The 27,281-nt window shown below is 44.3% G+C and overlaps 1 protein-coding gene across 5 annotated transcripts in view; it reads left to right on the top strand.

Annotated features, from left to right (window-relative positions):
* WDR7 (WD repeat domain 7) overlaps positions 1–26,738 on the top strand; it is a 143,185-nt gene extending 116,447 nt beyond the window's left edge. For all 5 annotated transcript variants that reach the window (XM_027803586.2, XM_055699777.1, XM_055699778.1 and 2 more), the window contains 3 exons: positions 21,413–21,517; positions 23,973–24,177; positions 24,328–26,738. In XM_027803586.2, coding sequence (XP_027659387.1) covers positions 21,413–21,517; positions 23,973–24,176 — 309 coding nt within the window. In that variant the 3' untranslated portion in view covers position 24,177; positions 24,328–26,738. The remainder of the gene's footprint in view (positions 1–21,412; positions 21,518–23,972; positions 24,178–24,327) is intronic.
* Positions 26,739–27,281: the final 543 nt, after the last annotated feature.

Below are 27,281 nucleotides of genomic sequence, written 5' to 3'. Positions count from 1 at the left end.
TCCCAGACTGATGTAGTTATAGCTATCTAAGTCTTTGTACCACCATTGACCTTTGGCTTAAATAACTGGTTCCTCTCCTTGGTTTTTGCACTTGTGCCTTATTTACAGGCAGCCTTAATGCTCACTTTCAGCCTTTGTTTTGAAAGGTGAAAAAACCAGAGGACTCTCAAAACTCCTTCTCCACAATGTACTCCCTGTTTTTCTTAATCCTCCTTAGGCAAAATGCCAGTTTCTGTTGTAGGCTGCACAGACACTGTCTTCAGTGTTTATTTCAGTCTTGCTGCAGAGCTTCCCCAAACCTTCTTTCCCTTCCCACCTTCTATGAAACCACACAAAAGCAGAAATTTGAAAGGTTTCTCATCCTAATATCATTTTGCCAGGTGCAACTGCACATCAGAGCTCACGTTTTTGACAGGTCCTTGTCGCACCCTGTTGTGTGCGTTCCTGTCGTACAGAACCTCCTCTTCTCCCTTTAGCTTTGTTACTCACTCCGGATGTGGTTTTTGGAGGTCATTACTAAATTACCGCAAAGGCTGTCCCTTAGTGTAGGCTGTGGGTCTCGGGTCGCTGAGCCCCCACAGATCAGGAGCTTGCATGGGGAGGTGCATCTTTGAGGTTTTCTTTTCTTTGACACCAAAGCCAGTCTAAACCACCGTCACCTTCTGCGCTCCCAGGGACTATTGGGAGCAGCAGCTCTGAGAAGCATTCAGGAATAAAAGTTCTTTACCAATTAAACCATTGCAGCTTACATTAAAACCTTGGCTTATGGCAGTAGGCGCTGTAGACAGCCAGCACCCTTCTCAGCTGAGGGCGTGCATGTGCTGCCCTGGCCCCGCTGAAGCCGGGGGTTGGTGGCTGTGGCCAGTGGTATCGCCGGGGTGTCACCTGTCCCCCGAGCAGGAGGGCTGGCGGTATCAGCGTGCAGTCCCCCGGCTCAGTGCCCTGTCTGCCCCCCCGCCTCTGCCCCCCTGCCTCTGGGCTCCACAGATGCCTCTGGAGAGCAGCACCAGGGCACCTGCTGGCAGCGTTTACGGAGCAATGAGTTCTGTACGTGGTGCATGTAGAAACCAGAGTTAGGTATGTTACCACTAAAAACATGTTGTTCTTCATGCCTCTCAAAAAGCTGAGTGAATGGTAGGTTTCTCTGAGCTCACCCCATGCTCCCCATGCTCACCCTTCCCAAAAATGGGCTGGGGTGGTTTTACAGGCTTGATGTGCAGTAAAGGACTGTGCTCCAGCAGCCACCTGACTTATGGGCGTGAGACTGTTTGGGAGGGCACCTGTGCCTGCACCAACATGCTCCCATCCCTTTGAGTCACATGCAAAAGTAGGCAATCCCTCCTGGAGGTGGAGAAGGGCTTTCTGCTCCCTTTTTCCTGGAACTGCACATCTTTTCTTCCTATTTGGTCTGCACAGCATCTCTGCTCTGGTGCTTCAGACTGGAAACCTGCTCTGGGGGCAACGTTTCTCATTTCTGAGATCAAGAGAGCAGGCTCAGGTGAGCTGTGAGAGCTTGTGGCAGCCTTGTTTGCCATGGGGTGTTTGAGCCCCATCTTCCGGGGCACTGGGGATGCCCCGCACCGGCTGGGGAGGCGGGGAGCAGCTGTGCGAGCTAGTGGGCAGGAGGGCAGGCAGGAGGGCAGGCAGGCTCTGTGGTGCCAGCTCGAGGCAGAAGCCAGATGAGCTCTTCACTTGGAGATCTTTGTGCCCAGGCCCCGTGGGGGAGCAAGGCAGCCAGGTATCGGGGCGTCACTGCCACTGACGGGGTGCTGCCCTGCTGCGCTGAAGCCGTGTTGCTCTGGAGATGCCTGAAGAAAATACCAGAAATCCCCATACAAGAAGGAGATTCTTTGCTTTGCAATTGCTTTTGATTTTGTGATGTTTGCATTGAATAATTCATGAAACTATAATCTGGTAACTTAGCACCATGCATACTAGCATAGTTATGGTGATGAAAATAAAGCTTAAAATGTTAGTTTTTCATATCACACAGCCATGCTGAAAAAAAGAAAAAATAGAAGTCCCTTTTAAGTTCAGCTGATGGCAGGATCTGAGCAGTGTGGGGTTTGTGTTACTGAAACTGTGTACAGATTTAACAGAGTTTATAGCTGGTGGAAAAATCTGTAGTAATTACCAGCAGAAGAGCAAACTGCTGGCCCAAACATGCACTCTGATTGTGGTTCCTTTATTTTTACGCTATAGGTGAAACAGGGTGCTAATAACCTGGATTTTGTGATGTGCCTGTAGAAAAAAGGGAGGCATTTTAACTGTAATAATAGGCAACAAAAATATTTTCTAGGGTTTGGTGTTTTGTTACTTCCAGCACATTTTTATTTGGTATACAAGAAAGGTGGTTGTACGTACTGACTGAGAAATTACACCTAATGATTAATAGTTTTTTCTGTAATTTAGTATAGAGGTTAGATATTCTCTCTCTCTTTCCTATTAGATTATTTATTAAATATTTTCTGAGTGTTAGGTGGTGTTGCCAGTGCCCAGTGTCAGACACGAGCGAAGCTGGCATTCATGTGGTTTTTCGGGTGCTTTCCTGCCGTGGTTGGCGGTGTGTTGCGGGGAGCAGGGCCGGGCAGTGTCCTTCCCATGGCTGTATTGATTTGCCCCTCAGCTGTTTGCAGCGCAGAGAGAACCCAGGGCCTTGTTGTTGATTATCTACACAATGTCTCAGTGAACAGTATTGACCCATTGCCACTCACTGCCTATGGCTCTTGATTTTTCACACCGTCTCCATGACACTCACAATAAAACATACTATCTTATTGCTGTGTGGCTCTGGAAGCCAACTGATCTGCCCATAGTGCAGCTGCTGCCTTTCTGGAGCGCGTGTCATTAGGTGGGCAGCAAGGTGCTGGCGCCCTTTGGGGTGGTCTTTGTGTACCCCGTTTTGAGGGGTCCCGCGCCCTGCACTCAGGCCGTGTCCTGCACAGCGGCATGGGGCTCATTGTGCTTCGTTGCTGCAGATCTCAGAGAAAGGTTATGCAAGGCGCTCTCAGCGTGGCTTTCGAAATGTTTGAATAATCTAAAGAATTAATGAGATTTTTTTTTTTTAAGGAAAGAGAAAAACCCAACCCACCCAACAAAAAAAACTGTTAGGAAAAGTGAGATGATATAAAATACCAAGATCACTCTGAGAATTTTAAGTGCTTTGATAAGTTTCAAAATAATCATGAAAAATAGAAATATCAGTTTAGCTGGGCTTTTTGCAAATCTGTTTAATTATATTTTACTATAAAGTAGCGTAGCCATATGTTGGGGGAAATTATGGGAATTACTCCTTTGCAATAGTTTTGTCTTTTACAGTAATTGTATTTGTGCTGTACTTTGGATTATTACTCCGAACTGCTGCTACGGGGGATTTCTTTGGTTTTTTTTAATAAATAGAACTGTTCCACAAGAAGTTCTGTTCCACTAGAATTTTCTAGTCTTAAACTGCACTAGGAACTCTGTTCTGAAGCTTGATTAGAATTATGTAGAACACTGGCTGAACTTTGGCATATCAATTCATACAGTATTTACTGTTGAATCCATTTAGCATTTTCTGTTGTTGGAGAAGCAGTGGGTTTGTGACCAGAATATTTTTAAATCCTTCAAAAACAAGGTATGCAGAGACAAGTGATGGGAGGTAAAGGCTCTGGAGGAGGATTCCCCATTCCGGCAGTGCACGGAGCAGCCTTTCAGGAGATGCTGAGCCCCCTCCACACCTAGGGAGGACCCAAGTTCCCTGTAAAAGCAGAATTTTTTTTATTATTTATTTTTTTTAATGGTGCCTGGTGCCACATCCATCAGAGTGACATCGGCGGTCTCCAGAGCAGCATTTAGCAGTTCAGTGTGTATTTATCACGGATGAAGGCTCTCTCAGGAAAGTAAAATTGTAAATGGAGGGAGCTGATGACTGGCGGCTCCCTGGCAGAGGGAAGGAGAGAAGTGAGAAGGGATCTCTGTGATCATCAGGTCTGACCTCCTGCAGGGGGCAAAACCCTTAAATCTAGCATCACTGGGCAACGTGCGTCTTGAGAAGATCATCTCACCTTAATCTTAAATTTTCCAGTAACGGAAAATCTGCCAGAATCATCCTAAGTTGTTTCATTAGTTAATAATTTTCATTATTAAAGCTATATTTTGTTTCTAGCTTGACTTTGCTTTAGCTTCAGCTTCTGACCAGTAGGTCCTGTTTTACTTTTAACTGTTCATTTGCATAAGAAATTGTTCATTTTGTTTATGCGAGTGAGTGCTCTACACATGGTCAGAGTTGCACCACCGTACTTGACAAATGGAGGAGATGAGGCTGCTCTGGGCTGGAGGGAGGCTGGCAAGCCCGGCCAGCCCTGGGTGCTCCCAAGGCTGGTGCTCTTCGGGTCTTCCCTCCACAAGCCCAGACCCTCTGGGTGTTCTCCTCAAGCTGTGGCAGCAGCAGCTCTTGCGCAGCTTCTGGGTTTAGACGGGCCCTTCTGGGACCCCAGGAGAAATGCACTAATTCAGCACTTTTTCTGTTTAGAGCTGCATTCCAAACCACATCGATTAGCCAATATTTAATCCACCTAACAGCCAACCTGTTCGTTATGTATCACTTTCATTTCTCCCAGGAATGTGTAAGACTGCACCAAACACCTTTCAGAAATGTTGCCACATGAGGGTTTTGACTTTTATCATTAAAACCATACATTTCAGTAAACTTGCTTGATAACACCTCTTTTCTATAAAACTACATTGTTGACAAGGGTTATATTGTATGTAAATGTTTTATTAGTGCCAAGTTCATATGAGACATACCCTTCTTTGGAGAGATTTGCATCAGGGAGGTGGGCTTTTAACTATTCAGGTCTTTCTCTTTGCTCCTTTAAGGTACAACTGTGGTATAACTGATGCCATGAGCTCTCTCCCTTCCCCAGGAACACCCTCATTTTTCAAATGCTTGCTGGGAGTCCATGTTAACAAGCTGTGAGCGCTTTGGCTGCTTCACTCGAAGCTCCTACTTTTGGCTACGATTATCAGTGCACATTTTACTCAAGAATTTTTTTTGTTTGGAAAAGCAAATGTTTCTGTTGCGATTCATTCTTTGGTCTGAAGAGAAATTTCAACAGTTCTAAGCCAGGTTACGAAAATGGCTGGTCGTGGGTATAAATAAATAAGTCTTTAACCTTGCATGTCAGTTCTGGTTTTGCCGGGAAATAGACATTAATTATCCTTTTAAACCTCCAGTGCCTTCATGAGCCTCCTGGAGGTTGACCTGAGATCTTGAAATGAGCTAAACACCGTTTGCATGATAATGCAGAAGGGTGTTGCCGGGTCCCCCGGAATGTGTTGCAGTTTTAGGAAGGCTTTCCAGCTGTCTAAGGAACATGCCCGACACTTTTTGCGCTGCTTGCTCAGTCCGACCAGCAGCAAACTTCCACAGCTGCCTTGAATGGTGAGAAAGCTGCTCAGGGCGGTGGGTTTGTTTGGTTTCGTTGTGCTTCAGGGTTTTTTTAAGGTAGTGACCATAAACACAGCCATAACTTTGTGCTTGCATGTGGTTTGTCTGGTGCCCTTTCTGTTTCCATGTGCTGCCCAAAAAACTAGAGATGTACGTTCTTGAAAGGCGCGTTCTGCTTGTTCACGTGATTTTTGACAAATTTCCTCAAGTTTCTATTTCTGGAGAAACTGAAGGAGAGCTAAAAGGGAAAATGTATGGCTGAATCACCTCCCCATTCTTCAGAGGGAGGGTTATATTCAGCTTGCAGATTACTCATGCTATGCTCAAAAATGAAAATCTGGTACAAAATGTTTACAGCCTTATTCTATCCCTTAATTCTATTTTGAAAAGAAATTATCATAAGGAAAGGGCTGAGTAACAACTTTAACAGAAAGGCTGCTATGCAGTTAGCCTAATGCATGTATGTTTTTATGCTTCCCCCCCTCCCTTTATCCGTGTGATCTTGTCCCAGTTTTATTCTGGATAACAGAGAGCTGTCCACGTTTAAACAGGCAGAGGCTTGCTGGCAGTTTTTCCCTTGTTGCTGTTGGTTGTTATGCACAGGTTGTCCTTTTTAGGCTGACCTTTTACTGGCACAGCTTTAGGGCCAAGTGTGGTTCAGCCTTCTTGGAAGACAAGGGGGGTGTGTGTTTGTAAAAGTCCCTGGAATGGGTTTGGGGTGGTCCTGGCGTGTGCCGGCTTGCTCCGTGCAGGGGGTGTTTGAAGGCAGGGAGGTGCGATCCCCTCCAGCCAAGCAATTGCAGGGGGCTTTGAGGAGCCAAAGCTTTTAAGCGTATGCAGAGCTGCCTTTAACTGAGTCATAGTTATCAGGTATTGCAAAGGTTAAGCTTTATCAGCTGCACAAAAAAAGGCTGAGGTTTCATCAAAAACTTCCATCCTCACAACCTGTCGACCACAATTTGATGATGATTATTGATTATTTCACAGCCTTTCACTCACTCTGGCACTGCGGCCAGCCTTGATATACAGATAGGACTGCAGTCCAGCTAAAATAAGACTCCATCTTGATAATGGACTGAGATGAGATACTGTTATTTGATAAAGATAATTGATGTTTCACAGTGAATTGGAAAACAGTTCTGAGTGCAGCAGATCTGTGGCCGCCTCATCTGCAAATGTGGCCTTTGTTTACAAAACACAGCAGAAGACATGCCCTTAAACCTCCCTGCCACCGCTGGTTTAGCATGGCTGGCAATTTCTAGCCAAAAATAAACCACTTAAATGGAGAAGCGCTATTTGTAATTTCGCAGTCACAATGAAGTTTCTCAAAGGTGTATGTAGCTTAGCGTGCTTCTGCTGAGACACCCTGGAGATCTTGCTGCTTCTGCTTGGGATGCACTTGCTAATTTATTTCAGGTGAGCTGGTATCCTAAAATCTTTCTGTTGGTTGTTTGGGTTTTTTTTCACTAGTATTTATACATGGCATTTGAATCAGGCAAAATGCTACTTGAAAAAGCTGGAATTTGTCTGGGGCAAATAAGGCCTAGTGTATGTCCGGATTTCTTTGTTCTCCTGAAATTTTAAGCTCATTAATTGAAAACATAATGCATGCTTGCAGTCTCCCATCCACGCCTTTGTTGACTACACATGTGCAGCCCCCGGTTTTGAATTGATTAAGGTATCACTCATTGCAAGTTGCATTTGCCCAAGTTCTTTTAGTCCTATTATAGCCTTTGTAACCTCTAATTAAGCAATAGGAGATGGCAGGGAGTGAGGTTATCTTGAGCTAATGACACCCCAAGTGTGTTGTGTGGCACAAGGTTCACCTGTGTGCTGCTAATCCTCTGGGGGAGTGATTATCTAATGATAAATGTGCCACATTGCAGCTCATTGATGCCGCTGCAGTGCGCTCCTGCCACTGCTGGCGTGGCTGAATTACGCTTCCCATTCCAAACGTCATCTTTTCCATTGATTTTACAAACTGACAGTTTTGAGGTTTTCTGAAGTGACTTACATACTGTGCAAAGTCATGACCCAGGAGACGTGCTTCTCTTTTCCTATTTTTAAAGTAATATATTTATTAGGAATACAAGGCGAAAAAATGCATAGTCATTTTGCTAGGCTAGAAGCAGTCCCAGCAGGTGGGATGCAGTTAAAGGCTCATATTAAATTCAAAACAAATTATTAATATTTTGCATAAGCTTGTAAATTATCGTCAACATGCAGCTGAAATTCCTGTATTTAGAGGTGCAATAATACAGAAGAAGAGTGATACTCTGCTGTTTTCTTTTTAAAATTGAACGCTAAATCAGCGTCGGCAGACTGTAGAGATATATTTCAGGTAACTGGATTTTAGGATACATGATTGTTGTTGACCTTGGAATGATGGGAAAATATTAATGTCTGAAAGTTGCTTAATGATATTTTGCGCGTCAGAGCCTCTAACACTATTTTATAGCCGAAACAGATTTAGTGACATTATTTGTTAATTCTGATCATGCTAATCTGTAAGAATTAACTCACCTACATTCTTTCTTTGGGGGCGTTTCCTCACCGTGCAGGTGAGCAGCAGGCATGGCACTCAGCTCACATAAGGGCTGTCCCGCAGAGGGATGTGTGAGCTCCCGCGGGAGGCTTCCAAGGATCTGCTGCCCTCACTGCCTGTACATGCAGCCCAGGAACCTGGGGTTGGTGTGATTATCTCTGTTTAAAGTTACGACAGGTAAATTCTTGCGGAGTAACAGAGTCCAGTCTGGAATTCCCCCATTAATTCATACATACAAGCTGTTTGATAATTTTTCTTTTCCTGTAGAAATGTGTTTGGATATGTAATGAGAGACTGGCCCTTACAGAGTCACTAATTAAAGACTTTCATTAAAGCATGAGAACTGAAGCTGCCTGCTGCTGTCACATCTTCTGGGTCCCTTACTGGTGTAAGAGGTGGAGCCTCATTCAGAAAATATATCTGTTCTTCCCACCGAGAGGGCTCAAACTGAGAAATTCCATGAATTTTGTGGGAAAATATCACTGTACCTCCAGTGCTGTTCTCATTTTTAGGGCATTTTGGGCCATTGACTTCAGCCTGGGTATTTTGCATGTCTGTCCGTGTGTTCCTGTTGGCTGGTGGCTCCAATCTTGGAAGAATGGAGAATTCCCTCTGAAAACAGAAACCCTTCCCCAGCGTTGAGCTATAGATGATACAGGGTTGTATATGCAGCTGTATATTTTGATGCATAATTTATGAAAACCATGTCTCCTGTAAAGGAATCTGCTGAAGCCAATGTCATTGCTGTTCCTGATACATTTACCGGTACACTGAGGGGTTCCCAGGATCTGGGCGCCAGCTGGGACTTGCAGTCGGGTCTGTGTTCCTTGCAAGTAGAGAATGGCTTGGTAAAGTGCATGCGGGGAGAAGCACACAGTACAGTCAAGGAAGCCATAAAATATTCTATTTTCATTGATTAAATCTTGGCTTTCATCATAAATATTTAGAACTGCATTTCATAGAGATACTTGTAACTGATATTGAAGTGAGCTGTGCTTAGTGTAAACCTGCTGTAAACCTGTAGTACTGGATGTGTAAGGAGCTCGTCATGAATACAAATGGTTCATTTAGCTGAGCAGTATTGAATTCTTTAGCTATTTTCTTCTACAAGTACTCCCTTTACCCTGGTGCTTACTCCTGCTCAGGTGAGTGTCCATGGGAAGCACAGCTGGTGGTGGGTGCATAGCCAGAGGAGCCCCCAGCCCCCTTTGTGGGATCACTGCCATGAGCATCACTGTGCTTTGCCACCTCAGAGTGCCTCCCCAGGAGCATTCTGCAGATGATGCAGATACGAGCCTTTGTATGCAAAAACTCTGCGGTTTTCACTGGAAGATTAAAGAGAAGTCTGAGTTTTGGTTCAGTTTATTTCAAAGCAAAAGATGCTTTTAAACATGGGTTAGAATCGATGCTGTTTGGTCCGAGGTGCTTTTATTTGGCTCACTGCAGAATTAAAGTTGGAGCTTTAGCAGTCAAAGCAGTAATGGAATTCTGCATAGTGTTATTTTTTATTTCAGTACCTAGGTGACTTGCAAATTTTTATTCTTATGTAAGGCAGAAGATTATTTCATATTATATTTGGACCGAATAGTTGCTGATGTCAGATGGCTTGTTTCAGTTAAGTTTGATTATTGAATAAAAGACACTGTACTCAAATACAGTATTTTAAAGACAGAAGAAGAAAGATAGTTATCCTGGAATCTGAACCTATATGTGCATTTACTGACACTGTCGCACCGACAAGTTCAGATGAGGCAGGAAAACTTGGTAGCAGGAACACACACATCCTCAAATTGCAGATAAAAGATAATTACTGAGTATAATCTTTTAATTTCATAGGCTTTTTCTCACTGGAGGCAGGAAGGGAAGCTGTTAGGCTGCAGAGCAAATGCCCCCTTGCCAGCATCCCGGCACACAGCACGTGTGGAAGCACATTCAGTGCAGCGTACTTTGGCTGTAAAAATACTCTGATGTGCCCCGTCCGTGCTACAGCCGTGGTAAGGTGCAGGGGGGCTGGGGTGCTCTCTGTTTGATTTTGTTTAGAATCTGACTTGCACGAGCAATAGCAAAGTTCACAAGGGGAAATCCATCGTAATGTAATACAGGGTAGTAGTAAGTGCATCGCTGGCAAATGGGGCAGGAATTTAAGGGGACATGCTTCAGCTGCACCAGCACCTGCATTTGCTCATCCTCATTGATACAGATACAAGCCTTGCTCTTGAGTTCTGTTTACATTCTGTTCCCAGTACGAGATGACCATAGAGAAGGCGTTAGGCTACCCTGTGTGATGCGTGCCCATTTTCCCTATAGGCTGCGGTAGCTTTACCCCGAGCTGATTTTTGTAAATATACCAAATAATACAGTTGAGGGATTTTATTCATTTTTACTGTAACAAGAAATGATTGTAGCCAATTGACAGCAGATCCCAGCTATGTTAGGGATGCAGTAACGAAATAGTCACTTTTTTCCAAGTTTCTCAAAAGTTCTTTTAAAACCAGTGTTTAATTATGCACAGTTGGTTGGCTGGTGGTAATTTAACAGTATATTTTATGAGAGTAAACTGTCCTTATATGCTTCTACATGGAAGGCTGGTGGGGATTTAATCAAGGTGCATATTTACAGAACGCTAACTTCTCTGCATTAACTTTTCCCTGGCATATTGTTGATCTGCACCAAATCTGCCTCTGTGCTTTGCAGTTAAATCTATTTTGCACATATAAATATATGCATTAAGCTACAAGTAACAAATGCAAACTGAAAGTCCTCACTTAGAGCGTAGCGAGTGCACCATAAATTCATACCATAACTCCATGCCAACTTCCCAGCCTCAGGAGGCTAAGTAATGAGGCCTCTGGAGTCACTAAATTTGCTTTTTAGGTCATGCTGATTAGGAATGCTGGTTTGCTAAAAGACAGATTTTTTAAAATTTATTTATATATTTTTCTGTACTACTTTTCTAGTTGATTTGGAGACTGGTGGTTTAAAGGAACTTGCCTATTCCACCTTTGCAGGCATGCTGCGTTTGCAGAAATGGGAACATCTTGTTAGAAGTGGGAAGGCAGGGACAGACGCCAAGCGAGGACTGTGAGTGCAAGAGCAGAAGTCAGGACTGCTCTTGAATAATCAAAGTTAGTAAAAACTAAATTAAAAACTCATTCAGCTACAGCTTCCTACTTAACTCTTACGCCTCGGCTGTCAGCTTCCAAAGTGGAGAGCTGACAGTGTAATCCATTCCAGTAAGGTTTTTTTCCTTTTTGAAGTGGTACAATTTGGTATACAAAAGTCAAATAGACTGGAAAAAAGACATAAAACTTCCTGACCAGCCTCAGAGGCCACAAGCCCCCTGCTGAGTTACAGATTTCTTTACAGCACTGAGTTAGTAGCATCCCCAGGAGCAGTGACAGAAAAGCACGTATACAGATTTTATACTGAGATCTGCAAAGAAAATTGAGTTTCCATGTATCTACAATTATTTCTAATTTAGCTGTTGCTTCCTATTCAGACACTATTTCCTACACAAAAGGTGGCCTCAATGCTGCTTTTTCCCTTCTATAAAAAGCTTTTTTTCTTCAGATGCTGCTAAAGCAGTTGTCTGGAGCTGTCCAGGGAAGCACCTAGCTGGGAAGGGGAGTAAGGATTTATGTTTTTTTACATTGCTTTTACAACTTATTGTTAAAGAGAGAAATCCTAGATTACCCCAGACAGATCTGGCAGTGTTTAGCCAGATAAACAGCTGTCAGTCACCTCAGTGTAAGAGCTGTCATCCTTTTTCCTAAGGGACTGTCACTCCCTTTAAAGAAAAGCTGAAAAAAGAGTGTATGCAAATACCTTTTAAAAACAAATTTTAAGTCTAACTTACAGTTCGTAACTTGCAAAATCACATTTAATTTATATTTCATATTTCAAGTAGAAATAGAGCACTAATATGCATTAAATGGTGATGGTCAAATCTGGGTTTCCTCCTTTAGGGTTGCCCATGGCCAAGCAGCACATATTTAAACACCACTTTCTCTCTCTGTAGATGTACAGAACTATTTTAAATCATGTTGGTAACACTTCTTTTTTTTACTGGCCTGTGTCTCCAATCAAGACATGACCTTTGTGAATGCATTTTTGCTTTCGGGGGTTTGTTCTCTGTTAGGGAAAGACATGGCCCTGAACTCAGGCTTTGTGCCCAGCTGCTTTCTGCTTTGCTTCTCGCATCCGTAAGTGTGAGACCTGTAGTGTCGGAGCACGGGGAAGGGCTGGAATCCCAATGGAGGAGGGAGGTGAGACCTGCTGGATCCAAAGGAGAACTGCTGCCGGGGCTGCCTTTCTCTGGAGGCATCGGGGCACCTGCTTGTGATTCAGCCCCCACGTTGCTGCAAGCAGCTGCAAAATGGCTTTTTGGCTGTGGATAGAGAGTAAGACTATCTGCAGTGAAACTAAAGCTTTTAAGGTACATTTTGGAAGGAATTGAAACAATTAACACCAAGTAAGGAAAATCTGTATCCCTAACATATTAAATAACTTAGAAAAACTTGTGAACACATCATCTCTTATACTTTGTCAGTTATCGAGTAATGATTGATTGCTAATTTGTTTTGATATTTTATAGCTGTACAACGGCATATAATGCTCCAGGTATTATTACTATTACTGTGAACTAATTTTCCTAAAATTTAGAGGAGTTGTGTGATTTAAGTGGCCTTGACACTATTCACAGGGTTTCTGAACACCCAGATGCACTTTGAACGCAAGGCCCAGAGCACTTCACCCTTCTCTCCACCCGTCCCAACTGTTGTTTAGTGATGTTTTAATTGCAGAATATTGCAGAACGTGCTGATGTCTGTGATCTGCATAATATAAAAAAGATATGCTTGTTTAATGGGAGAAAAGTGAAACTCTTGTTAGGTGGAGGACTGGTTTTGTGGTAAGCTGGGATGTAATGACAAGGAGGACTAGCCATTACGTGCTGCGGTTCTGGTGGTGCTACCTAGCACTGCTTGCAGTGACGAGAGGGTGCCACGGTGTCCTAGTGGAGATCACTGGATGTGTGTATTTGCACATGTGGGTCTAGCCAGTGTTCTCAGTTAGGTAAGGTGGGTCTCAAAAGAAGCACAAATTATTTTTTTAAAAGGGTCAAAAACCTGCTGCATTTTTCAAATGCAATGACATTGCATCACCAAGTGTAAACCATCATATGCAAATTACTCATAAGAAAGGCTTAGGCTTGTAAGAAAATGTTCTCCACAAATTGTAAAATTGAGGACTGCAGTTTCCAAGTTGCTGCTTGTTTTGATAATTTTGATGCTGATGCTGGTGACCTTTGGAAGAGGATGCGGGTGGTAACTCTGGAAAAAACAAGCAGCATCAGGGAGTTCTGCAGCAGGTGACAGTTTGCCCAGGAACTGCTAAAGATCTGGAAACATGGCTGGTGCTGATTAGAAGAAAATGAGAGTGAGGAGCAGTGAGAATCAGAAGGCTGGCTTCAAAAATGTCAGCAGAGTTGCTTTCTGAGAGTCCGCAGGGCAGAAGACACTTTTAGAAGGATAATTAAGTCCCCAAACCCCACCGACCTGGCGGGAAGCACTGATCTCATTAGCTTTTCCTATTCCGTTGGAGTTGCTGAACGCTTTTCTTTAAAGTCTCGAGTCACTTGGGAATTACAGATTTGTGTTTTGCAAGTGCATTGAAGGCTCTGAATTCAAAGGTTAAAAATACTGCGGCGCTCTAAATAGGACTGTGACATTGTTCGAACTAGTGTTCTTTAAAACTTGGGCAAGTAGAGCTGGAGCTGAAAGGGAAGAGCTGCACTTGAACACAACTGTTTGAGGATGGGAGCTTCTGGCTGTGCCAGACACCTCTTAGCTCTCAGGGTTTCATCTGTACTGAGACAGCACGGGCGGCACTTCAGCCAGAGGGCACCTTGGCGAAATGCACTTTGACTGGGAAGAGTGGGAAGCGTACGGGAGTGTTGTGCTTGGCTGCAGAGCCCATGACAGTTACTGGAATAGGCAAGGGGGAAAAATGGGATTGCAGTGACCACATCTAGCGCGTTGCCAGAGAAGTTTGAGAGGTTGGAGTGCTTCGTGCTCCAGCCACCACACACTGATGACCGGCTCTCAAATAGAAGTCAGCAGATGTAGGCAGGTGAAAAGCAGATTTTTGATCGGTTGAACTTCTTAATAAACAGTATTCATAGTAAGTAATTACATAGGAAGAGGGGGGGGCTCCATGCATTCCTGTCTCCCCTTAACTCACTTAACAATTCTTAAGTCTAATTAAAATTTTTAATAGCTTTTTCTTTCAATAGAGACTGATCTTTGATGAAAATGATGTGGTTCTGACAAACAGTATCTGTAAGAGCGCACTTTCTGTCTTTTGTCACTGGCTGGTGCTCTGAGCCATACAGGGTTGTCTAGGTGACTATTTATTTCTTTACCTAAGTTTCTTATGTTTAAAAAACAACTGTTCTATGAATTTGGTTGTTTCAGACCGTGCTATAAATTTGGTCATTTCAGCACAGGTATCAGAATTAAGGGTTTGCTAAGAAAATAACATTGCCTATCCTGTCTGCTCCTGAAATCTGTTTTAGTAATACTTATTTTTACTCTGACTTTTTTAAATGGCAAATCACACCTGAATCAGGTAGCCAGGATGTGCTGTTCCGCCTGTTCGTGTCTGGGGGTTGTGTTCTCCCATGGCTGTAACGGCTTGACTGGGTTTTGCGCGGAGCACTTGCAAGTGCAGAGCCCTGGTGCTTGTCCAGATTGAACTCTTATCTATGCTTTGGGGTTTTTTTACACAAACCACTTGCAATTATTGTTATTATATCCCTTTTAATAGTGATTTAAATATTTTATATCTCACACAAATACTATTTAAAATATTAATTAATAATTAATAATAGAAAGAATATTAAACGCTTTCTTCCATTTTCATTGGTAAGGATAGGCTAACTGTACTCAGAATAATTTAACATATGAATTTTCCTAGAAATTAAAGCAAAAAGCTTAGCCTACAAGCTGTTGAAACCTCTTTTAAAACAGTAATTGTCAAGGAGATACAAATTTTAATAACAATACCAAGTTGTCTAACATGGTACTTACACAGATATTCTGAGGTTATATTACGGTATTATGAACCTTTAAATAAAGTACAGGAGCATTGGTTTCAGAGGAAAAATCACTGCTGCTATCATGGACTGTGCTTTGTATGTTCAGGGGCAATTAATTACCGCAGGGGGGTTGGAGCTGACAAGTGCATGCCTGAAGTGGGAGCTGGGTTTTGGGAAGGCGGGTGGCTTTTTGGAGGTGCAAGCCCAGGCTGTGATTGCAGCCATGGTTCTAGGGAAGAGGGGCCGGTGCTGGGCTCCTTGTGCGGCGCGGGGCTGGAGCCCTGCCATTTGGGGTGGGTTTACACTGTCCCGTAGCACCCAGGCGGCTGCACCTGTCATCTCATTTTTTTCTGGCTTAAGTTCAGTCAACAAAGAAGCTGCCTCTTGTTGTGGTTGTCATTTGCCCAGGAAGTAAAAGCAAATTGTAATGAGGCACTCGCAGCAGGAGGAGCTCCTAAGAAATGAGAGGCATGTATTGACAGACAGCCCGCCTGCTGGTCCGGCGAGAAATGGGGTTATACATGGCCTGCCAAGGCACTTCGGGCTCTCGTTGAACGCTGCCTCCCAGATGGTGCGCAGCACATCTGAATATGGAGTAATTGTAATGGCTGATGCAAAATTGTATTACTGTAAGGTTAAAAATCAAGTTATATATTTTATTAAGTTAAAAAATGTCATACATGCGCTTTGACTTTATTGAGAAGCCACTTGAAGGACAGGAAGAAAATTAGTTTAAAGATGCAAATATACTCTTTTTCTCAGTACAGTCCTGAAATGTTACTGCAATTGTTAGTACTGCTGGAACTACCATAGAAATTGAATTAGTAAAGATACTTGAAACTGTCTTAAGTTAATAGTATTTTAGATATTTCCACCAAATTGCTTAAAAAGTAGAGATTTTATTTTTTTTAAGTGTTCATAAAAACTTTGTGACAGACTATCTTGTAAGAATTTACTTTTGGTATGAAAAATGAGGCAATGTTTTAGATACTTCTTCAGGTGAAGCCATTTAGCTCTGTAGAAGAACGCTGTTTTACAAAACCCAAAAGCTGGGGGTGCCCTGCCCCTGCCTGCCCTGTGGCCGTGGCAGTGTGGGGGCCGGCGCGGTGGCCGGGGCAGCCAGCCTTGGCAAGGACAGCACACGACTGGAGGGAAAGACTTTGCTTGCTGGCTTATTCAGTGAGGACAGCTGTAAATAAGTTCCATTTCATCTTTTTTAAACACAAAGATTAGTATATATTATTCAACACTTTTAAGCATAGGACTTTCAAGTTTCATTTTATTCAGAATCCATTATACTTATATAAGAGAATTAAAACATAACAAAAAGTTACAGAAACCCTGCACTTGTATTGGGGGCACATGAGTAGATTGTCTGCTGTGTTTAAATACTGACTTTCTACGCACCTCTGTGGGGAGGGTTCATGCTGGCTGCCACGCTCACCGTAGTGCCCTGCACCGGCCATCTCGTCGGCTGCAGGTGCCAGGCACCTCCCGGCCGCAGGTTAATAGAAGGGAGGCAAAGCTATACCAGCTACCACTGGAAACACACCATCAGGAACGTGAGAGTAAGTGGGGACTTCCTACCATCTGTTGAAAATCCCTGGTACCCCCTCCATTGTAGGCACCGATCTTAAGTCCATATATTCTGAAATAAGGAAATCAGTCACATGAAAGTATGATGTGAAGAACATAGAGCAAAAGAAGACAGATGTGCGGGAGCCCGGGAAGGAGTGCTGCTGCAAACAAAGATAAGATTCACAATCTCTGAAGAAAAAAAGAAGAATGGGTCTTGGGCATAGTACATCGCAGCCTGGCGAAGGTGCTGTTCATCTCCTGGGGACTGAAGTGAGAGCAGCCGAGCAGGCACTGCAGGGGCTTGTGTTTACCTTTGAAGTGGTTGTCCTAATTATTTATTTTTATATATTCACCTCATAGGTCTGCCACTTTTATTGTTATCTCAAAGGACAGTATTTATTCCTTTGCACAGTTTGGGCTCTGTGTATGTTCTGCAGGTTTTGCACTCTACGTTAGCATTAAAACCCATCTTCTAATTTTTTAATTAAAAAAAAAAAGAAAATTTGTGTTTTGTGTTTCTGTGATGTGTAATCCCTCGGTGCCACTGCCAGGGGACCTCAGAGAGGTATATGCATGTCGGTGAAGCACTACTAACCTGCTCTTCTTTTGTGGCTCATTTCTGGTTATATTATTTGTAATACGATTCAAAAAAAAAAAAAAAAAAAAAAAACGACAAACCACCTCTAGAAATGACTGATCTGTCAGACCTAGCTGTATTTATTAAGACCTGTTCTAAACTTGCATTATTTCTTTGTAGTTGGGAGGGGGAAGCAGAGGGAGAGGTGCATTTTTACAGTAGGTGCCGTCAACCCCAATGATTTTCAGCTTAACATTTCAGTTGTTAAGTATCTGTTGTTAGACTTTGCCTTTAGCATAGTGAGTTCTATGTTTATGATTTATTGACCTTCTCATATCATGTTGCATTTATGCCTAAGAACACTTCTAGGTGGTTGCTGTGGCAGATCACCCCGGCTCAGTTGCTGAAGTTGCCCATGAAGCCATTGCCAGTGACTCCTCACTGATCCATGAAAGAGTTACAGAATTGCCTCCACCTTAATTTTCACATAACTGTTCCTTGCCCAGAGATTATTTGTGTCCTGTGCAGAAGTTGGAGCTCTTATTTTCCTACTGCTCCAAGCTAAAAGCAGGCACATCATTTTAGGGGTATTGCTCAGCTGTGGCAAACCTCCACTTTTGTGTGTCTTTCACACGACGGGCACCGGAAGGGCAGTGCTTCTGGGGGTGATACATTAGGCGTGAGGTTTCCTCAGTAAGTGAATTTTTTGTTTCCCTTTGGTCAAGGTACCCCTAGAGACTGGGGAGATTAATATCAAATAATAAAGGTGATAAAATATTAGTGTCTCTCTCTAGGAGTACTTAAGTTACTTTATCAATTTAAAGTATGCATTTCAGTATATTATGAAAATAAAACCGCTGCAGGGTACAGTGTTTGTTTTTTATGTCACCTTTAATAGAATATTGCAGTTCAATGCAGAGTTTACCAAATATTGGACTTGGTATTTAGGTTGCCATAGCTTCAGTATATCATGCATTACAGGACGGCAATGGCAGGTGCAGAAGTCAGATAGTCTCCCAGGAGCATCATCCCATTAAAAAACAATTGCTTGGGCAGAGGGAGGCTGCAGACAGCTGCACTGTATCCCACCGCCTCTGCCATTCAGAATTAAGACCATTCCCAAACCAGTATCACACAGATTTTTGCATACTTTTCATTGTGGGCTAATATATCTGCTCTGGAGCAGAAAAACTGTGGATAGTAACTTGAAAGCAATCCAAAAGACAGCATGTTTGGCATGCGTTCTCTGCTGAGGCATTAGTGCTGTAATCTATTAATGCAGTGTTCAGCACCGCAGCAAAACAGTGCCAGCCAGGGGAGTCTGAGCACCAAATGTATGGGTGCAAGCAGAATATTTTGAATGAGCAGCAATAATTTGGTTCGGTTACGCCTCGGAAACACTCGATGGGCATTGCAAAGCATACTTTAGACAGCACAAAAAAATTTGGCTTGAAAGGATTAGCATCAATTAGAGAACTACTTCCTTTAAGTAACAAAGCAGATAAATTCCCTTAAGGATTGTACTTATTGGAACACATTTTCAGTAGTAAAAAGAGCAACAAGTGCGATAGTACTATTGATTTTCTACCTTTGTATTACCAAAACATATTTTATTGACAAGTATTGCTTGTTTGTTAAGTGCTGAAGAGTTTGATGGGCCTAAACATTGGATTATCTAATTAATTGCCCTTTCAAACTTTCATCTTAGGCTGCGGTGATTACATTAAAGAGAGAAGTTTGAGGTTCTGTTGGAATTCACTCACCTTTTATGTGATAAACAAGAAACAAATATATTAATGGGTTCTTAATATACAAGGCTAACTTCAGATGCAATGTACTGTTCTGATTAGGTCTTCATCTCTGAATGTCCCGGTGGTGTGTACAGGAGCACTACTTTTATTTTCACAGCCTAATTTTGTTCCATGAATATTACAAAGTCTTTTTTCACACAGTTAAGCCCTGCCAGTTTAGAGTTGGCCCAGAGCCTCTTGATGCAGAAAGAGCTGCTGTTGTGTATTTTCAAAGAAATATTTTGTGTGCTTCTGATACTACTGTTTTCACAATGTGAATCCAATAGAAAATAGTATTTTTGAGAAGGAATTCATGTGTCAGCCTGAATTGAAATACAGATTGTGGCTGTTTAACCCTTTGTTGGTTGGCCCTACCCTCGGTGCTCATGTTTCCTTGGCTGCATTTCTTTTTCTTCTCTTGCCCCGCTTGCCGTCAAGCCCCCCAGCACTTGCCAGTGCTCACTGGATCCCCGGGAAGCCGAGCTTCCTCGGCTGGTGGGAGAGACCAGACCTTGGTGCTCACTGAGAGCCACAAGAGGGGCTTTCAGGTTTGCGCCCCTGGGGTATAAGATGCAAGGGTAGGTGGGCTGCCTGGGTTTGCCTATTTTGAGATCTCCAAAGCATCAGAGGACACAAGACAAATAAGTCTCAGTCTTGCCTAAAGCGTCCACTCATTCTGCACCTGCTAAATAGTAATCTCAGATAATGAGTAATTAAAATCTTAAGTGACGCTGAGCGTGGAATAAGTGTGTGGTTTTTCAGGGTGTTTCTGACATACATGTTTACGTAGTTGGATATTTTAAAAAACCCACATCTGTACCACCGGTGAGACCATAGCTGTAAGCATGGCGTGTGAGCAGATGGCTCTGCTAGGTGCTGGCTCAGCCAGGCTGGGGTGCTGATGCCTGCAGGGACCCCGGTGCTGGGGTGGTGCTGCATGGGAGGGTGCTCTAGGGGAGGACTGGTAGTGGGGTGTGTAACATTAAATACTGTCAGAGATCCAGGAGTCTAGGACTTGGCCTTGGAGAATTTAATATGTGCCTGAGAAATGTGTGGTGCGTGCCTAGGCACCTGCGCCACGCTGCCGAAGCGTGTGTTTCGAGTAATAGTTCAAGTGCTAATCTGCGACAATAGCAAGTACCTTCTTGTTGTGTTGTTTCTGAAAAAGGAATCCTTTTTGCTTCATCTACAGCATAAGGCTTGAACTTTTAATTATATATATTGTGACAGCAATCACAAGGGTTTTAATTGCACGCTTCTGGTTGAATCAAAATGTTTGTGTTCTTTGTTGGAGTAGAGAGGGCTCTGTCAGTGGAATGGTTGCCTCTGCACACCGAGGCACGGCCGTAAGGATGAGCCCATACAGCTGCGGGTGGATGTGATTCCCAGGCCGTCACCTGCCTCTGGCGGGGCGGGGGGGGGGGGGGCGGGGTGTGCTTTTACAAAAGTGCAATTATGCTCCTGTGCCATTGGAATGAAGTTTGTAGTCTTCCCATCACCGTTCCTGTGTGCAGAGTGGGCTGTGGCCATCCTGAAGAAGGAACAGTGGTGTGAGTGTGGGAGCCCGAAGCCCCGTGTGCCCAGCCGTGGGGCGGCGGGTGCTGGGTGTGGGGGTCCAGCTGTGCCTGCTGCCCAGCTCAGCACCTGGCCTTCCAGCGGCCTCCAGTGAGCCAGCGGAGAGAGCTGGGTGCTCTGGTGGGGTGATGTTCCTGTAAAGACTGTTTGTAAAGGCAGGGGAGTTGTGCCTCTTACTGTTCCCTGCCTGCTGCCGAGCCAGCTGGGTAGACATCCAACGTACAGCTTCCTTCAGGGAGTGTAAGTATCTCATTTTTAAAAAATTCCCATTAAAGACACATATTACCTTTTTTTTTTAATTCTGTTTTATTGGCTAGACAGCAATTAGAACACTTAAATTGTTGTGTTATTTAATACTGAGCAGCACGTGCTGAAGTCCCACCTGAGAAGACATTCCAGTGGTGTGCTTTCATGTTTTGGGTTGTCTGGAGGCGTTGAAGTGCCCTGAGGAAAGGGCATCGGGCACAGGTCCCCAGGGTGGCAGGTCTGCAGTTACGTTCCGTGCCGCCCCAAGTCCTCCCCGACGGGGAGCCAGCCGCTGCACAAGAGCCTGGGTTTGCTGCTCAGGGGCATTTGGGACTGACACAATGATGGTCAGAAAACGAGTGCTAGAATAACAGAAGATGCAGGTGAAAATGAAGAGGCATTTCCACATAGCATTTAATTTTTGCTGACAGTAGTGGTCTCCCTTGTTTTTCCAAGAAGGGTTTCTAGAAGTCCATGTATGCTTGCATTTGTGTTTAGTTAAAAGTGTGTTCAGCAGCATCATGGTGACAGGTGGTGAATCTTCTATGTTGCTGTTCTCTCCTGCTCTTGCTAGACTATCCATGGCCATAAAGGACCGATAACTGCAGTGGCTTTTGCTCCTGACGGCCGGTACCTCGCTACATACTCCAATTCTGACAGCCACCTCTCCTTCTGGCAGGTAAGGATACGCTCCCATCCTTCCGTCTGCAGGCACATCCTTAATGAACTCCCGTGTGGGATTTTCTTCTAACACCGTTCAGCGATTGTGTAAGATCTAAGGAAATGCTGGCAACAGGAGAGTCCCAGAAGTTAGGGCAGAAGCTAAAACCTCAAAGCAGTTTTGTCATTCACCAGCCCGATGCGCCGTGGGTCCCTCGCGCCGAAGGGAGCACACTGCTCTGCCGTCAGGGGTGGCTGGTGGGCTGAGGCTCGGTGCCCCCGGCCCCTCTCCGCTGTGTAGCTCTTCCCTCCCCACCCCTTCAGACCTGTGAAGGCAGCTTTGAGCAGCAGCATCCCTGTAAGACCGGATTTTTCTTGCTGGCATTTCTGTTTCAGCATCTCGTGCAGCTGTCCCTGGATGAGGGATGGGTACACATCGGTACATCGCTTCTGGGTAATCAGAGAACATTCTCAAATGATAAACCTTCATATCTGATGTTTAAAGTTGGGGTATGATACTGTTGTAATAGTTCAATTTCACACCCTAAAATGTCCACGGGATGAAATGTAGAGGCCGCAGGTGACCCGAGCTCGTTCTACACAGGCCAGGGCAGCGGCTGTGCAAAACTCTGAGGCCAAAGCCCCTGCACCCAGCTCCACTCTGTACCCGTGGGTGGTGGCAGCATGGGGACCCTGCGCTGGGCTCGGCTGCACCACGTGGAGAAATCCAGACTTTCCCTAACCATGCTGAAAGCTGAGACGGAAAGAATAGAGAAAGGGTCTGGAACGTGAGGAGAAACTGAGAGTCAGACCACCACTTTGTGAAGTGTCTAGAGGTTCATTTTCTTTAACCTAAGCAACCTTTTTCTTTGTAATCTCACATCGGTAGGAATACGTTTTGTCACTTGTAGGCTGATGCCTATGTTCCCCAAGCAGGTTTGGTTTGTGGGGTTTTTTTTTTACCTTCAAAAGGCTTTAGACTTAGAAAATACATTATTTGGAAGCAGCTGACTTGATCAAGCGATGTGTGCTATCAAAATCATTGAGTCTTACGGTAACAAGACTGTAAAACAGAGCTTGGTATGCCCATAAGTGCCAGTTACACTTTTTAATTAACTTCCACAATTTTCTGTGTCGTTCAGTAGTTCTACAGGTGCCGTAAAAAATTCCTGAATTATTACCCATCACTATATCGTGTGCTTTCTGAGACAGTAAATGAGAGCAGCAAGAATCTTCATCCATCAGTTATGTTTATTCAATTTAAGTGCTCAGGGAAAATCTAGAAAGCAATCAAGCCAGATCTTTTAGAATTGGCAGGGGAAAAGAGTCAGGCACGAGTTTTAAATTGTGATCTGCCACACTCTTCCAGGTGTATAAATGTTCATGTTGAAGCGTTTTTTACATAAGGAGTTAAACATACCTACACATTTAGTTTTAAAATGTGACCTCGTGCACTAGTGATTTTTCCCTTCTGTGTTCTGTTTGGCACTATTATTAATGCAGGAAAATCAGTAACATTAGTCATCTTAAAAGGGTTATTACTCAAGATGATTTAAATTGTGAAAATGTCAGTGGTGCTTGCCTGCTCCCTGCTAGAGATGCCATGATTTACACTCTCTGACACCGCTCTGCTGCCGAGAAGAGCCAGGAAAAAGTAATGGCTTGTACTTTGTACTGATCAGAATTCAGGACGTGGCATCAGCAATAACGCGCCTTAAATGTCCCAGGATTTGCCAAGGTTCCATGGGGCATGTCTCGGGGATGGAAATCCTAGGGTTGCGATACATACGAGTAGGAAGGGGGTTAAGAGTAAAGCAGTGTTCCAGAAAGCATATGTAGGATTTTGTGTATCTCAGTGGGTTAGATTAGAGAATGTCATTTTTATAAACACGGAGCTAGACAGAACGCATCAGTGAGAACTGGCCTGCTTTCCAAGGGTGTAACTCAACAGATCTCTCCTGAACGGCTGCTTCGTCTACCAGACAATTAAAAACCCTCTTGCTGTTGGGTTTTTCCTGTTTGTACCTACCACCACGACTGCACTTTATGCGGTGTATCATCAGTGCTAGTGGTTTTTATGATTCTGATAGATAATATTCCAGCACAAAGATGTTCTTTCTGATTTTGTGGGTTTTCCTTAAATTCCGATTGTGTGTGCTTATGCTTAGTGCACCTTTCTGAGGTCCCGAAGGGAGCGCGGGATGGTGCCCGCTGAGCCTATCAGGTCCCTCACGCACAGCTGTGTGTCGTGGTCCTTCACCACCCAGACCACCCGGCACACTCCTGGACGCTCCACTGCCCTGCCAGCAAACACTGCCACTAAGGAAGTTTTAATTAAGCCTGGTTTGAGCCAGCACTGGTCCTGGGTATCGTGGGGATGCTGAAGTCTGGTAGGAGGTCTGGGTGCAAGTTGTGTGTGGTGACCCTCCCCAAAAGCGGCAGGCAGGGTGGGTCACCTGTGGGTGTCTTTGCAGATGAACACCTCTCTCCTGGGGAGCATCGGCATGCTGAACTCAGCGCCTCAGCTCCGCTGCATCAAAACCTACCAGGTGCCCCCAGTACAGCCAGCCTCGCCGGGCTCCCACAACGCCCTCAGGCTGGCACGGCTCATCTGGACCTCCAACCGCAATGTCATCCTCATGGCTCACGATGGCAAGGAGCATCGCTTTATGGTCTAGGGTAAATCCCCCATGCTAGAAAGCTGTTCCTCATCATTCCCCCTCTCCCTTGTCTCTGGGCTCCTCACAAGGGGTGTCCTCAGCGGTGCCGGCGGACCGCGGTGGGCTCAGCCAGGCGGCTGCACTGACACCAGCTGGTTTTTCCTTGCAGCCGGGAGGAGGAAGGTGCCAGGAAGGTGCTCCCAGTGTGGCGCAGCAGAAGCAGTGACACTGTGATGGCACTCCTCGGCCAGACCCGCAGCAGCAGGAATCACACCAGGCTTTGCAGCTGGGCTGAGCCCGGCCCCTTCCTTGCTAGATGTTGAGTTCACGCAGCAGCCCTCATTAAACACATTTTTCCTTTGGAGACTCTTGCAGAATCTCAGTGTTTACCAAAAGGCTTGTGTTTACGTGTACTTTCTCCTAGTGACCACTGAATGATGGCAGGTGATGCATCCTAGAGCTAGGCACGTGTGTTTCTTGGTGCGGGGCTCATTGCCGCAGGGTGGGGAGGGATTGATTTTCGGGGCGGGGGGATGGCCTGTGTTCTGATCTGAAGGGGATGTTTCCTCATACAGAGTCTTGGTTTTTAAGAGAATTGGGAAGTGCTGCTGTGCCCAGTCACTGTTTGCTGTAGTCTGGAAGAAAGAATAGTCCACATGTAAATAAAAAAGAAGAAGAATCTCTTTAAGATGGAATAGCAAACTTGAAAAAAGGAGTATTTATATATAATGGTGTTTTTTGCTACCAATGCAGGTATTTATTTTGGAAAAAAAAAAAAGACAAAAAAAAAAAAAAAAAAGAAAAAAAGCTTTTTCTTCCTAAAGCCACTCCTGTTTGTGCCAGGACGTGCGTGGCAGCGAGAGCGTGCACCCACGCTGTGCCACCCACACTTGTGTCGCAGCCACAGCCCTGCGGTGCCTTCACTGGGGGCCCAGGGGGAAGGACACAGGCCTTGGGGGGAGGCGGCACAAATGGCACTGGGGGGGAGCAATTCTGGCTGGAAAAATGATGAAAAGTGTGTAGAAGGTAAGTTATTTGAATGGATATATTGAAACACTTCCTTCAGTAGGAATATTCCTGTGGTAACATTAGCAGTGACTGTGTTTTCCTCTTCTTACATATCTAATTTTGTGAAATATTTAATGGTGTGGAAGTATGTTGGTTTATGCTCACAGTAAAGAAAAAATCTATAAAATACTATTTTATTTAAACATATTGATGTATATGTTTGTATAGCTTTTCCTTTGTCATTTTAGTCTGGAAAGCTCACAGAACTAAGAAGGCTGTCTTTACATAATGAAGTAAAAATGGTACTTATAGAATCTTCCCTTCCCCAAAATGGAATAAATGAATTTTAAAAATGGCTTCTAAATATAAAAAGCATTTATTTTATTTTATTTTTTAGGTGGTCTGTGTAGTACAGTGTACATGAAATTGAGATTTACAGTCCTGATGCTACATATCTGTTTGCTGTTTAAAAATAATTAAAAAAAATTAAAACCCAAGAAATTAAGACCATTAGGAATGTTTAACACAAACTGCTGTAAAGTTTTAATCTTTTCTCTGGTGGGAATGTAGTGTATAGTGGAGAACTCTGTAGTAGAATATCAGGGTCTTTTCTAAGTGAACTAATGCAATGTGCATGTACATTGTGTTTATACAGATATATATGTAACCTTGGAGATTAAAAAATAACAAAAAACACACAAAACAAAAAGAGGAGAGCGAGCAGAGACTTTCCATCCGTAGAATGAAATGCTGTAATTTTCAGTATAGGCTTATGAGGAGAGCGCTGTGTACCCGGTAGGCGTTCTCCCCCTGGTACCCCAGGATCCTGTCCGGTGGGTTGCGGCAGTCTCGCCTATGTATGTGTGTTTACTTTCAGAACAAAATGCGGGCCCAGTAGGAGTGTGGACCGTGTCCCTGCAGTGATTTCCTTTGTGGTATAGTGCACAAACATCTTGAATTATATATGCGTTAAAATGTTTGTTTCAAGCTAGAGGTGTAATGGATTTTCTCAAATGCAGAAGCGAGCCGGTAAATTTCCTCACAGTCCTGAGTGAGCTCACATAGCAAGAGCCAAGGCACTGGCAGCGAGGGGTCGGTGTGCTGAGGAGTCACACACCCCGGGCACACCAGCGCTGGTGGCGGGGCCGGCCTGGTCATGGGGCTGGCAAGGGGCCGGCAGCGATGCCTTCCCACCGCCCCAGCAAGTGCGCTTGGGCTACCTCCGCAGCCCAGTCCTGAACTGCCCAGCCTCGCACGCTCAGCACCGCAGTGAAGTGTGTATTGTCGTTCCAGTGTAAGCTTTTAGTGCTTTATTGATTTGTTAGCACTGTATTTGGACTTGTCCTTGTAAATGTAGAGATGTATGTGGCTTCATTGGCAGTTTACAAGCAAAAGATGACATGATGAGACACCTGTATGAAAATGTTGTGATGATTGAAGTCACCATGTACAGTGAATGGTTCAAGTGTCTGCCTCTCCAGCAGCTTCTCGACGAATCCACTCCCCATCCTCTGTATGTATTAAACTCCCCCGTGTAAATATGCTTGTGAAATAAAACTGAATTGTATTGAAGAGTGTTGGTTTCATGGCATCTGCCTGATGGTATGTAAGTAATTCCCTGCTGCTGATTTACTGGCCAGTAATGTGAGGTCTCGCCGATGTTTAAGAAACCTCTTCCTTTGCACTGGAGAATCAGCAGAGAGCAAGCAGGGGGAGTCACCATCAGAGGGGTGGGGGTCCTGGTAAAGGGACTGCAGCCTCTGTTACAACTGACGAAGGTAGGAAGGAGGGTGCTGGGAACGATGTTCTCTTAAGTCCCAAAACAACGTGTCCAGGCAAACAAGGGAATAGAAATCCTCCAGAAGTTCCCCACCACTGCCGTGTGCCAGACAATGCTCTTTCCTTGTCCTATGGTTTGCATTCCCCCAAACAAAATAATTGAAATAAATTAAACACTGAGATTCTTCTGAGCTGGTGTGCTGGATAACCACGGGTATTTGGTGTAACACTGCGTTTGGGTTGGAAGCTGCAATACATGTTATTTTTTTAAATGGCAGATGGGTTTGCCTGCAGAGTGCCATGGGGTGAGCCGGGGTGGCCAGAGCCGGGTCACGC

Source organism: Falco cherrug, chromosome Z, assembly GCF_023634085.1.
Source record: "Falco cherrug isolate bFalChe1 chromosome Z, bFalChe1.pri, whole genome shotgun sequence".
Taxonomy (NCBI): Eukaryota; Metazoa; Chordata; class Aves; order Falconiformes; family Falconidae; genus Falco; species Falco cherrug.
The sequence above is the reverse complement of the archived record's forward strand: the minus strand, read 5'-3'. Positions and strand labels throughout refer to the sequence as shown.